The 13467-nt window shown below is 44.1% G+C and overlaps 1 protein-coding gene across 3 annotated transcripts in view; it reads left to right on the plus strand.

Annotated features, from left to right (window-relative positions):
* LOC147035594 (divergent protein kinase domain 1B-like) overlaps positions 1-12935 on the plus strand; it is a 45553-nt gene extending 32618 nt beyond the window's left edge. For 2 of the 3 annotated variants that reach the window (XM_085844850.1, XM_085844861.1), the window contains one exon: positions 8440-12935. In XM_085844850.1, the coding sequence (XP_085700976.1) occupies positions 8440-9246 (807 nt within the window). In that variant the 3' untranslated portion in view covers positions 9247-12935. The remainder of the gene's footprint in view (positions 1-8439) is intronic. The other variant, XR_015049016.1, reaches the window with a different exon arrangement.
* Positions 12936-13467: the final 532 nt, after the last annotated feature.

A 13467-nucleotide genomic window follows, 5' to 3' on the forward strand; every position in this document is an offset into this window, starting at 1 on the left:
GGCTCTTCCCCCCATTTACAGGTGAAAGATATGGGTGGGTCTTTATATATATATATATATATATATATATATATATATATATATATATATATATATATATATATATATATATATATATATATATATATATATATATATATATATACACATACATATATATAACATGGAATCACAGTTTGTTTTGCAGTGTGTTGAGATACGACCTGAGCATTATCACAAAGTTGAACAAACCAAGTCAGCGTTGCGAAAAAAACAGTAGCCTTTACTGAAATTATTTGAACAAGGGTTGCAGTGCAGGGTGATCATTTAATTCAAGAAAAACCTCCATTTAGCATTGTGACCTAAAAATAACACTTAAAAATAAACTTCAAAGAGTTAAAAAAATAAACTTAAATGTAATAGCCTGTGGACTCAATGATATAATTCATTAAGGGTTAGAGCGTTACTCTGACTCGAGTAGGTTGGCGGTTCAAACCACGGCCAAATCGTTCGTTACATCAAAGACTTTTAAAATGGTGCGTGTTGCTTCCTTGCTCGACACTCAACATTTAACAAGGACAGAGAGAGAGAGAGAGAGGAGAGAGAGGAGAGAGAGGAGAGAGAGGAGAGAGAGGAGAGAGAGGAGAGAGAGGAGAGAGAGGAGAGAGAGGAGAGAGAGGAGAGAGAGGAGAGAGAGGAGAGAGAGGAGAGAGAGAAGGGAGAGAGGGGGCGGGGGAGAGAGAGGTTCCGAGTCTCAAAAATTTCATCAAGTTGCTGCACCATGAAATCGAAGTTTCCTTCTGTATCCATCCTGTCTGTCCATTTCCCCCACATCCATTGTTTGTCCCATTCTCCTTCTATTTTGTCCTTCAACTCCGCTGTTGGTGTCCCCCCACCCCCCCCAACTCCTGTACTGTTCCTTTTGTCCTGTTGTATTCTGATCTGTTCAGCATTGTCTCTTTTTTTTTTTCTTTTTTCTTTTTGTATACCTTGTTGAGGCTCGTATGAGAGCGAACACACAACTCACAGCAAGGGGGCATGAGACAAGAGGGGCGGGAGTGGAAGGGACAAAACAGTGGGGAGCAGACACATTAGGTGAACTGTGGAAGGGAGAGGGATGGGGATGGGACAGGGAACATGGCGAAGAGAAGATGGACATTACAGGGACTTTCAGGAAGGAAAGCAGGGGAATTGAAGGAAGTGGGCTTGGGTGGATTATCGGGGGTAGAAAAGATCGAGGATTTGGATGGGGGAAGATAAGAGGTGGTGGTGAACAGCTGTTTTGAAAGCCTGGAGGGAAGAATGGGAAAGAATAGAGTGAGGAAGTTTATTCCAAAGGTGGGAAAAAAGAGGAATGAAAGAGTGAAGATGAGCAGTGATTCGTGATTTTGGTAGTTTTACCAGAAGGGGGTTGTTGGCGGACCTTGAGCGCCCTGTGGAAATGTGGTGGGGACAAATCTCAGAGAGAGCAGGGGGGGGCAAGGCTGGAGAGGAGTCGGTAGAAGACAGAAAGGCCACCGACCAACCTGCGGTGATTGAGTGAGAGGCCCAAAGACTCAGCTTCATTGCGGGAGATGCCGATGATCTTAAATGCCCTGGTTTCGACAGCGTAAAGCCGAGAAAGGTGGGAGGCAGGAGCATCAGCCCAGAGGGGAGAGCAGTACTCCATCAGGCTACGGACAAAAGCTTTGTAAGTGGTCAGGAGCTCAAGAGGGCCGAGGAAGGACTTTGCACGACGGAGGATTCCCAGTCGGCGACTGGCTTTTGAGGCGAGGTTGGAAATGTGACTTTCCCAGGAAAGGTCATGGCAGATAGTGAGACCCAGAAGCTTGAAAGAAAAGACTTCTTCCAGAGGATTGTTGAGAAAGTGGATGGGGGGGTTTTCTAAACGGTCCTTTCGAAGAGACATAGTGAGAGTGTGAGATTTGTCTGGATTGAAAAACATGTTCCACGTGTTGGACCAGTTTGTGATTTTATCCAGATCTGCAGTGAGCGAAGAAGCTGCTGCTTGCCGGTCTGAGGGATGACAGATGGTACGGCAGAGGGTGGAGTCGTCGGCAAAGAGAAATAGAGGATTTTCCAGAGAGTCGGAGAGATCATTGATGAAAACCAGAAAATAACAGGGCTCAGAACGCTACCTTGAGGAACTCCAGCCTGCACAGGAAGAGGGGATGAAAGAACTCCATTTAGGGCCACACGTTGACTGCGACAGGAGAGGAAGTCTGCGAGCCATGAGTGGAGATGGCCTTGAATACCATGGGAAGAGAGTTTGGTGAGTAGGGCAGGGTGCCAGACTGTGTCAAAAGCACGTGATATGTCCAGGGATACGGCTCGGATTTCCTGTCTGGCATTGAGGACCTCCATCCATTGATGGGAGAGCAGAAGCAGCATATCCAGGGTTGAGTGACCTGGTCTGAAACCAAATTGATGATTGGAAATCAAGCCATTGGAGAAGAGGAAGGATTTCATGTCTGAAGCGATGATGGATTCCATCACCTTGCTGATGATTGGGAAAAGGCTGATTGGTCTGTAGTTACAGGGATCCGTTTTTGCACCTTTTTTATGCAGGACAGTGATGTTAGCAGATGGCAGATGACCTTGGGCAAATGAGAGGGTGAATAGAACAGAGAGAGGGTGAGCAAGAGCAGAAGAGCAGGCTTTGAGGACACGTGGGCTGATGCCGTCTGGACCGGTTGCAGAATCTGACTCGAGGTTTGAAAGCAAGCTCTCCACCTTGTCAGGAGAAAAGGATACAGAGTCCAGGGACAGTTGGGTGCGACTGGGTAAGGTCGGTAGAGATAGTGATGGGTTTAGGACACAAGATTTAGCTGCAGACACCGAGTTTAGGCATTCAGGTTTATCACGTGTGGTATCAGCAGTGCGGCCATTTGAGGTAAGGGAGGGGATGGAGGGGGAACATACACCAGAAACAGATTTGATTAATCGCCACCAGGATTTTGAGGAGGGAGAGAGGTTTGAGAGTTCAGACTTGAGATGAGAAAGATGTTGTTTTCTGGCTCTCCTGAGGGTAGATACACACTTGTTCCGAGCTTTGTGGAAAGAACTGAGATTGCCCTCAGTTGGGTTTGCTTTCCATGAGGCAAAGGCAAGTTGTTTCAGGACAACTGCCTCGCCACAAGCTTCAGTAAACCAAGGGCGGGAGGAAGGGTAAGACAACTGAACACGAGAGGGGATAAATTTGTGCATGAGGGAGAGCAAGTTTCTTTGAAAGAATTCCCAGGATGAGTTGATGTTTGAGAAAGTAGTGATAGGAGACCAGTCTGTAAGTTTGATGGCTGCTCGGAGACCCTGCCAGTCGGCTTGAGTGAAATGCCAGACTTGACGGCGGTGAGGTGGTTCTCTGATAACAGCCAGAGAGATGTCCACTTTAACAAGGACGTGGTCAGAAGAACCAATTGGAGCGAAGGAAGAGCAGCAGATATTGTCAGGGAAATTTGTCAAAATCAGATCCAGAAGAGATGGAGTACCATTGGTTGAGATCCGGGTCGGGAAGTTGACCGATTGAGTCAGTCCTAAAGTCAGTATTGAGTCTTCCACTCGCTTTGGCTGTATACAAAAGAACTATCATAGTTTGGCAACCATTGTGCAGGCTTGATGGTCTGAATGGTCTTTTTCTGTGTTAAAGTTCCTTGGAAGGAAAGTTATCTAATTATTATATATTGCAAACCATGGTGTCTGTCCAATGCGTCCGTCTGTGTCCCGTTTACGACGGCTGCTTCCTTCACTGCATTTGAAAAACTCAACATTCACTTTTGAAATGATGGGAGAACAGGCATGAGTAATGTTGTCACCAAATTTTATATCGCAACCAGGATATTTTGCACTCTTTTTAAACAAATCCAACCTCCGCCGCCTTATATTGTACCACCATTTCGCAATGGGTGGTATAAGTAGCTCAGAGCTTTGGCTTTGAGTGAAACCAAGAGTGCTACACAATAAACCTTTTTAAAGTTCATGAAAGAATTTAAATTGATAAATTAACTTAAACTTTTCCCGTCACTGGGGATGGGTACTTTTGCTCGTGGTATAATAATATGAGTTCCCTTGGAAAGAATTTTGATGCAGAGAAGGCCGTTAGGTCCATCAAAGCCTGCGCTATTATTACCAACCTATGGTTGTTTGTCCATGCTCTATCCTTTTCAAATCTTGAGCATTAAGCAAGGAAGCAGCAAGTACCATTTTTAGTCTTTGGTGTGATTCGGGCGGAGTTCCATCCGCCAACCTCCCAGCCTTAGAGCGGACACTCGAACCATTAAACCACTGAAGTTGGTAACACCATACTTTTGCCTGGTTTATGACTGTCCGTCCATTCAGATGAATTATATGAAGCACAACTCCAGCTTTCAAAATCCACTCAACAGGTTTGTTGGCTTGAAGATCTAAGGGAAGGATAGTGTTGATCTGCATTGACGAACCAGTAGAACAATGGAGGAAATGAACAGGACGTTGATTGAGGTATGCTAATCACTGCAGGAAGACAGGAGAGGCTGATGTTTTGGGTGATAACCCCTTTTCGAGCAGAAGCTCCGACGAAAGGTTAATGCCTCCACAAACAAGACTAGTTCTTCATTCTACATTGAGTCTCCTGCCGGTCCTGCGTCCACCAATTCCCAAGATGCCGAATCTCAGGAATTTCATCAAGGAGCTGCACGACAAAATCATAAACTTCATTGATCTCTTTCCCTCTGTTAGCAGCGATCCATCATTCCATTTATCCACACACATATTTGCCAAGACGAGGTTTTGCAATCACATCAGCCTAATTGGTCGATGCTTCAAAAGGTCCATAGCATCAGAAAAATAAATATTTATTTTGATGTGATTACATTAATTTTAAAGTAATAAACAAATAACTGAACATGGTTTTTAATTCCAATAATTTTGTGAGATGTTACAGTCAAAACAACAAACCCATTGGGTACTGCCCATAAATATTCCAGATAAAATGACTGCCATGATGTAATCGAGGGAAAAATTGTCAGCACCAATGGATAACTGCTGCACCGCTCGCTTCAGATTCGACAGAAAGTGAATTTGACGAATAATCAAGAATCCCCAGATTATGACAATAGTCCAAATAATTATGTAGAAGGTGCTGTCAGAACGTACATGCATGAATGAGCCTGAGGTCGAGATGATGTCATAGGAGGAGCAAGGCCAATCGAGCATTTTTTGGAGGGCGCGGCCAATCGAGTGTAAAAGAGCACCAAATAACATTAAAAACTTCCTTTCAAGATATTTATTCAAGAAAACAACGACGATTAAGTGTTAAGTGAAGCCAAATCTATTCATTTAACTAAACATGATTTTATGATTCTGTGGACCTTTAAACTGTGTCGGAGTGGTGACCCGTCCAGGATTGTGCCCAATAGCCAAGGAGACTGCTTAGGCAGCACCAACGCTCTGCACAGAGTATGGTCCCGATGGATGGATGGACCTTTCAATTTTAAAATCATAATAAAAGGTCTGTTGGATCCTCCAGGCTAAGTTATCGGCTAACATGACATGTGTGAGGATGTGTATGCCAGTGAACATGATATGTGTGTGTGCCAGTGTCATCACATTTGTATTGAAATGTCATCCTATGCACCTGGTCTGATTCATTTAACGATGGTGGCCATGATGGCAGGCTACCGAGAAAACAATTGCATAGGTATCCACTACTCTTCACTGCCCCATAAAAGTGAGTTCTTTGTACCGTAAAGAACTATCGTTTCACACTCTGGATGCGTTCCTGGGAAAGATCGCTAATCAAAAATGCGCTAAAAGGGGTCATTATACAGTACCATTGCTTATATGGAGATATCAATCCAAAATTGAATCAATTCGTCCTTGCCATACACCCCCAACCTGTCCACCAAATTTCGTCTGAATCTGTCCACAACTTTTTTGAGATATCCTGTCCACAGACAGACAGACAGACAAACAAACGGGGGTAAAAACAGCCTCCATCCACCTTCTGTGGCAGAGGTAATAATTGCTGTCGCTCTGACTCTGCATGGCAGTGTTGGGAGACGAGGTGAGAGGAGACTCATCCTACTGCAAAATGAAGGCTGATTGGCTCAGAGTGTGGGCATGCAGTACAAACAATGGCAGCGGGTCCATTTACTCAACAAGTAATTACTGAACCCATGGTGTAGCATGTATGAATCCGATTCAGAGCGAGACGACTGGAGGGGTGCACAGGTCGCGGCATGTGTAGGTATGCATGCATGCAGGCTGGCCTTTGCCAGGTAGATGGCGTGGGTTTTAAATGTTCCCACCCGGTTTTATGTAGAACCCATCGGTTAAAAAGAAAATGTTGCTGTTTGGGTGCATTTTGCGGCAAGTCCAAGAGAAGGTCTCCTCAGATGGCAGAATTTCATATTCATGCCACAGCTCTAACTTCAATGAGATTTTCATGTCTGAATGTGAAATTTTATTAATCTTTGAAAGAAAATGGCAAAGTCATAGGTTTAAGGTGTGAAATCACTCAACTAATTTACATATATGCAAATTAGGTGTTACGTATGGGACAATTTGAAATAGTGATGTCATAAGTTAAACCAAACTTTACAACAATTTTTTACATTGATATCAATACTCTTCCATGTCCTTTTAATGCACAAGAAAAAAAAATTGTAGACTTCATTAATTATGCAAATTAGGCCTGTTCTTAACAACCGATGTCCCATACGTAACAAAATTACATGGATTTTTTTAGGATTACACTAAAAGCTCCGAAAAAAAAATTTAATGCCATTTTCAGAAGTTCTAATCCATCATGTTGGTCATACATCATGTATTTCTAGCTTAAAATATAAGTAAATAATTAGTTCACAAGTAATTTTTTAATGTTACGTATGGGACAATACCATTACGTATGGGCCATCGCTTGCAAAGTCTGTGGGAAAGACTACTTCAACATCACCAGTAGACATTTTGGAAATTTATGCATTCTCATGAGACCTGTCCTGCACACATGGCCCAGTTTAAGGCAGACTAAATGATGTGGGATCATTCCATTTGTAAGGAGGGGTGTAACCTCCTTTTGAAGAAGATATGAGATTTTGTTGATCATTATTTCAGGCACCTCTAAGTTTCTGGTTTTTCTATGAAACATACTGGATTATGAGTTATGTAGGTGTTTCAACTTTCTCCACACTGAAAATTCTGGTGAATGATAAAATACTTTCAAAGAACTTTGAACTTGAACAGATTTCTTCTAAAAATCGTGTTTTTTTGTGGTTCCATACGTAACGCACAATGTTTTCTTGAATTACATAATCATCCCAAGGACTCGTGACATATAAATTTTTGTGGGTATTCTCCTTGCAGATGCCCAACATTAGAATGAAAATCACTGAAATCAATGACTATCTTAATTGCTTTTCAGAGGGTTAAACTTTCTGAATGTCCCATACATAACGTGCGCAAATTCTTGGACTTGCCCTTTATCATCCTTCCCTTCCCCTCCCCTCACGCTGTCTTCCCTTCCCCACCCAGCACACCGCCTTCTCTTTCCCTCATGCTGCCTTGCCTTCCCTTCCCCTCACACTGCCTTCCCTCCTCCTCCCCTCATGCTTACCTCCTCCCAAACTCCCTCCCCTCTCCATCCCCCATGGAAATCTCCGGGCAGTCTCCACATGCTGTTTTAATGTACCCAATTTCATTCAATCCTGTACTATCCCCACGACCAAAAGCAAGTCGAGAACCCTTCCCCTCACGCTTACTTCCTCCCAAACCCTCTCCCCTCCCACTTTTCACCTCCTCTCTCCCCCATTCTCCTCGCTCCCACCCACCCCCCATCCCCCAGGAGTGTATCGAGACGTTTTTGAGGCGTCGCTCTCCCTACTCCCCCTTCCTTGCTCTATCCCCTTTTCTAGCTCCCCCATCCCTCCTCCCTCCTCACTCCCCCCTTGCTCGCCATTACTCCTCTCTCCCTCCCTTCCTTTCCTCCTCCCCTCCTCCCTCTCCCTCACCTCCCTCTCCCCCCCCCACAATATTCCCATCAGTGAAGCGAATAGTTGTATTTGCTTGTTAGTGAATAATTTATCCAGTTCAAAGAGCTCTGTAATTAATTAACGTTCCATGGGGTAGCGTTAAGTGAGGTATTACTGTATCTCGTTCCTGATTCACAAAAAGAATAGTGGAATAATCTTGCTGGTGTAATAATCTCCCTTTGTTCAACCAATCCCACTTTTTTTCACCAGTGCTTCAAGGTGGTAGGCAGTCCACTATCACATCATGTCGACTTCCATGCTCATTTGTGATCTTTTCTCAGCCCCCTTTATACATCCTTCCACATCTGTCATCCTGCTCTTCCACAGTATGATAATGATTGTGGAGGTTAAAAAACACAAACTCCAAAATCGCAAAAGCCACACCCAAAATGCAAGCATGATATTAACGATGCATGATCTGTGTCCCAAATCCCAACACCTCAATCCTTTTCTGCAGTCACGTCTTGGAGAGGTGTCAAACCTGCAGGACCTTGCCCAGCGTCACCTCTCATTGGCAGATGCTGACCGAGACGGCCAAGTGTCATTGGCTGAGGCAAAGTCTCTGTGGGCCCTGGCCCATCGCGATGACTTTCTGTTCCTTGTCGCCCTCCGTGGAACTGAGCACACTCCTCGGCTCTTGGGATTTTGTGGCGATACCTTTGTGACAGAGTACGTTCGTGATGGTGGGCTGTATGGTGTTCCCAGACTCCTGGATGCTCTTGCACCCGCTGGGCTTTCTCGCGTCTTCCAAGGCTGGTTCGGTCCCGCTTGGCCCCACCGGGCCCGTATCGCAATTGGCTTGCTGGAGTTTACCGAAGAAGTTTTCCATGGATCTTCAGGGAGTTTTGTTTTGTGCGAGGCTACTTCCGATATTGTGGCTCGCACAGACCGGCATGATGCCAAGGTCATTGGCCTTCATGGAATGGCACCAGAAGCATCTGTACGTGCCGATCTTGCTGCGAGGCACTGCAAGGAGCACGCTGACTGCTTGTTTGGATCGGCTTGCCACGCTTCATGTGACCGTCTTGCTCAGCGTTGTCTCCCCGACTCTCTGGAGCCTAACCTTCCCAGAATATGTCGCCTGCTCCAGGACTACTTGATTGATGACTGCCCAATGGCAGTTAGAGACGAGCTGAAGCGGCAGCTTGGCGTCTGCACAGCGTTGCGCGGTGGTAGAGCCAGGCTCGAGCTCCACCACTCCTTGGTTCTGAATGGGCTAAAGGCTTTGCTTTGGAAACAGATTTCCAATGCCAAGGATTCCTAGGACCTCAGTATCTATAGACGGTGACTAATGCATCCAGAACATTTGAAGTCAGAGGAGACAAACATCAGATGAGGTATTCCCTGGAGATTGAACGAGGTGTTATATAAATGATGGGGGTTTGGGGGGGGGGGAAACCTTTAACTAGTTAAATATATAATTATAACACATTGTACCATTTTCATCCGCTTCTGATAAGATAGCTGGACATCTGTTGCCTGTTCTTCCTCGTCAATATTTATCCCCTGGTTTCCATTTTATATTCTGCATTTTATTTTTTTTAATTTTATCAGGAAATGAAAATTGAAGTTTTTGACAACTCTTGAGGCAACCGCACACAATGGAATCTGCTGATTGGATAAAGGAAACGAGAACGTGACTCAAAGTGAATGGTTGCGACGGGCTGAGTAACGGGCATGTTTTCCAACTCGCATTCTACTCGCTTGTGTCGTCTCATCGTTGCCAAATGTATTCGAGGAAGACATTTCGTCGTCGCAAAGGATGGTTGTTACACCGATGTCTGGGAATCGTATCATGAGGAATCGAATTCTTGTAAATATTTTCCTTTTTGAAAAGGAAAATATAGAAAGCTCAGCCATACCTGCCATCATTGTTTGGCAGGAAACATCTGTACTTGCTACTGACATAATGTTATGGTATTCAAGTATTCATTAATTACATCTACGGACTAGAATGGAACTCGGTAGAGCGCATACCTCCGCCAACTGCTGAACATTTTACGTTTTGTATCCCACGAATAGGCCGGACCTGCATCTGGGCTTCAACCAGGATCGAATCGGCTTGTTCTTGTCAACGACCAAATTCATCCACCAAGTGTTTTTTTTTTTTTCAATACTCATCGACAACTTTTTGAGATATCGTGCTCTACGTCGTTTTTGGCCCCGTCTCTCATCACTTTGAAAAAAATTTGGATTTGGATCTTCATCAAAATCGAACCAATTGCTCACTGGCACACACCCAAGCCGTCTACCAAGTTTCATTCTGATGTCTGTAAGTTGTTTGAGATGTCCTGCTCACAGACAAAACAAACAGGAGTGAAAACCTTAGCCTGTCCAGTGTCCACCTTTGGTAACGGAGGCAATGATCTCTACGTTAGTGTTATTTAATGTCTGTGAGATAGGACAAATCCGGTTATCACAAGCACAGTGATGGTAAACCTAAATTGCGTCGTTAAGTCAGGTTACTCAAACGATCCTGAAGGAACTGTCCATCAACTATTTAAAACTTTTATATTATTTTTTTTTATTCAAAATAGATTGTGCAACGGATGGTAGTAATGTCACTGTCTCCTTGCAAGTCATGGCAGGAGTTGTCAGCTCGTCATGAACACGTCTCCATAAGCAGGTTCACGCTGTACCGGCTCATTCCAATCAAACCTTGCTTGAACGATGCCGGAGCCGTCAGTAATAAGCCCGCAAAGCCTGTTGGTCAAATACAATAAAACTCACGCTAGAACACGAGCGCCAACATGTAAATGGCACGAACAAAAGATTAGTCTTGGTTTTTATTTTTTATTTTTTATTTTCAAAACACTAACGCGACGTGTTAAATAAGGCGGTGTAAAAGACGTCGCGTCAACGGCGGGAAACCTCGGAATTTTTTTTTCCTTTCTCCAACCTTTAAAATCTTTATTTTATTTCAATTGAGTCGTATACTCGAACACGGTGGAACACAAATCGCCTCTTCACACTTTCGAAAACCTCCAGTTTAGCAGCACTTGGACAAAACATCACGCCATTTTACGTCATCTTGACCGATCAAACGTGCCGCTCACGCTCTCAGCCTTGGAGAGAATATCGGGATTCAGACAAAATTGCAGCTCGGAGGAAATGTAGATTGTGCTTGGAAACACAAAGCAAGAGTTGAAGAAAACCTTTCCCATGTCCTTTTTCTCAAGACGACGTGGGGTCAGGTATTCCTGGGAGTCGGTGAAGCCGTCCGTCAGTCCATGAAGACTATATACCTATGAATCACGTCCTGTTTGAACGTTAATTACCCAAGACCCTTAATACTCTGAAAGAACCAAAAGACCCAGATGACCCAAAAGTCACCGAGGATCCAAAAGACCCTGAAGACCCTTTAGACCCCTTACATCATTTAGACAGTTTAGACCTGTGACCATTTCGACCATTTTGATCTGTTTATATCACAAATAAATTTCAAATAAATATATCACCCATATTACAAATTTATTTGTAGAAAATAAATGTTTGTATTATGATTGGTGCAAATCATGACAACACAGCAAATCTGTGACGTCAATCTCCACAACGACGTGTGGAGAGACGAGCGTTGCGAGCACCTCCACCGATCCACGCAAACGATTAATAAAGATGACCAGGAGAATAAAGAAAAGGGTTAACAAGAATACTACAATCACTGATAATGTAGGCATCGTCGATTATTATACAAGTTATGTTTGGGTGGAATTTGGGTGTTTGTTTGTTTTTTCATTGGATGGAAATTTCATGCATTGTAAAATGTCCATCGATTACGTATCTACCTCGAGCTTGGTTCCACCTTATTTTGCTTCTGGCCAGAATAAGTTCTGGGCAGTCCAGTTAAGCCTTGGCCCCTAAATGTGTCGGTTCGTGCCCACAGAGCTAAGGTGAGGTCGTGAAAGCCCTCTTGGGTTCAGACGTCGGTGATGTTGCGTGGCAAGATGAACTCGTCACCAGAGATATACTATTGCTTGTGTCCAGGTAGATTGCCAATCACGGCTCAAGGTGCAGGTATTCTAGCCTGATGTGTTGCTGTAAGTGTGGCAGGTTTCGTTCGTGGCAAGCAGGTACCCACTCAGGTAAATTAGGAGGATTTGTAGACGGCTATGTTCAAGACGTGTTCATAAAATCGAGACGATAGTGTGAACGATGGTAATATCAAGGGGGGGGGTTAAATGCTAGAGATGTGTCCTGTCTGCTTGTTTAAATACATGTGTAATGATTTCATTAAGAGAAAAAGAGCACTGGGGTGATTGGACTTGGGGTTCTGTCACCGTGTGGAAGCCATTCTAACAGCAAACTCCAATTAGTCATCAGGTGAGTTTAAGTGTAGGACAACTTGTCATGTCATCTTTCAATGTGAAGGCAGAGCAGACATTTTACAAAAACCCTCTTATGGCACAAGCTCATGGAAATGTATCATCTTGGAATCAGGTATGCCTGGTGTTGGCTTAATGGTTAGGTTGGTGGGCTTGGGATCTGAGGATCTTGAGTTCAAATCACACTTTGCTGTTGAATTAATACCAGGTGGGGTTGACTCTGCCGGTCATCCTTCCGAGGTCAGCAAAATGAGTGCCAGCTTGCTGGGATCCTGTGTCGGAGTGGTGACCCGTCCAGGATTGTGCCCAATCGCCAAGGAGACTGCTTAAGCAGCACCAACGCTCTGCACAGAGTGTGGTCCCAATGGATTGATGGAGGGATGGGATCAAGTGAAACAAACAAAAAAAAATCCCTATTATTGTGGAAGAATTTCTGGGTGTTGGGTATTGTTTGGTAATGTTGGCCCTTTACCCTTAGAATGTCGTTAAAATGTTAACATTCTGCACCAGACCCTGTAAAAGATGAGTTTTTTTAACTTGTAGCTACAATCGTGAGTTTTTGCCTGTTGCACCGGCAACAGCTCGACAGTCAAACCAATTTTGTGCCAATAAATTATTGTTTCCATCACCAGATCAGGCCTGATTGTTCTTTCAGCTCTGTCGGTAATCTTGAGATGAAATGTATTTTCATATTAAACACAAATCAAATATTGGCCAGATGGCCAAAATCCAAATTACTTTGAGCTAAACAAAGATGAGCACCAGCAGTTGGCGTTGTCCACATCACGTCGGAGTTGCTTCATCCCAAAGTAGCACAGCTGGCTATGAAGATCAGACTAATCATTTAGGAACTGATCCACCTGCAATTTTGAAGACCGTTACAATTTCACCCTTTCATCTCCTCTCCCTGTCAAGGCTGGAGTTCCCCAAGGCAGTGAATTCTGGGCCCAGTCCTATTCCTGATCTTCATAAAAGATCTCTCTGACCCTCTGGAAAATACTCTTTATTTATCTGCTGATGACTCCACCCTGTGCCATGACATCCCTCATCCTTCAGACAGGCAGACTGCAGCCTCTTCACTCTCTCTCCAGACCTTGAGAAAAAATTACAAGATGGTCAAACACTTTCAATCCTGACAAATCTCAGACTCGCACTCTCTCACT

Source organism: Eptatretus burgeri, chromosome 1 (assembly GCF_056783735.1).
Source record: "Eptatretus burgeri isolate ZD-2024b chromosome 1, Ebu_testis_v1, whole genome shotgun sequence".
NCBI lineage: Eukaryota > Metazoa > Chordata > Myxini > Myxiniformes > Myxinidae > Eptatretus > Eptatretus burgeri.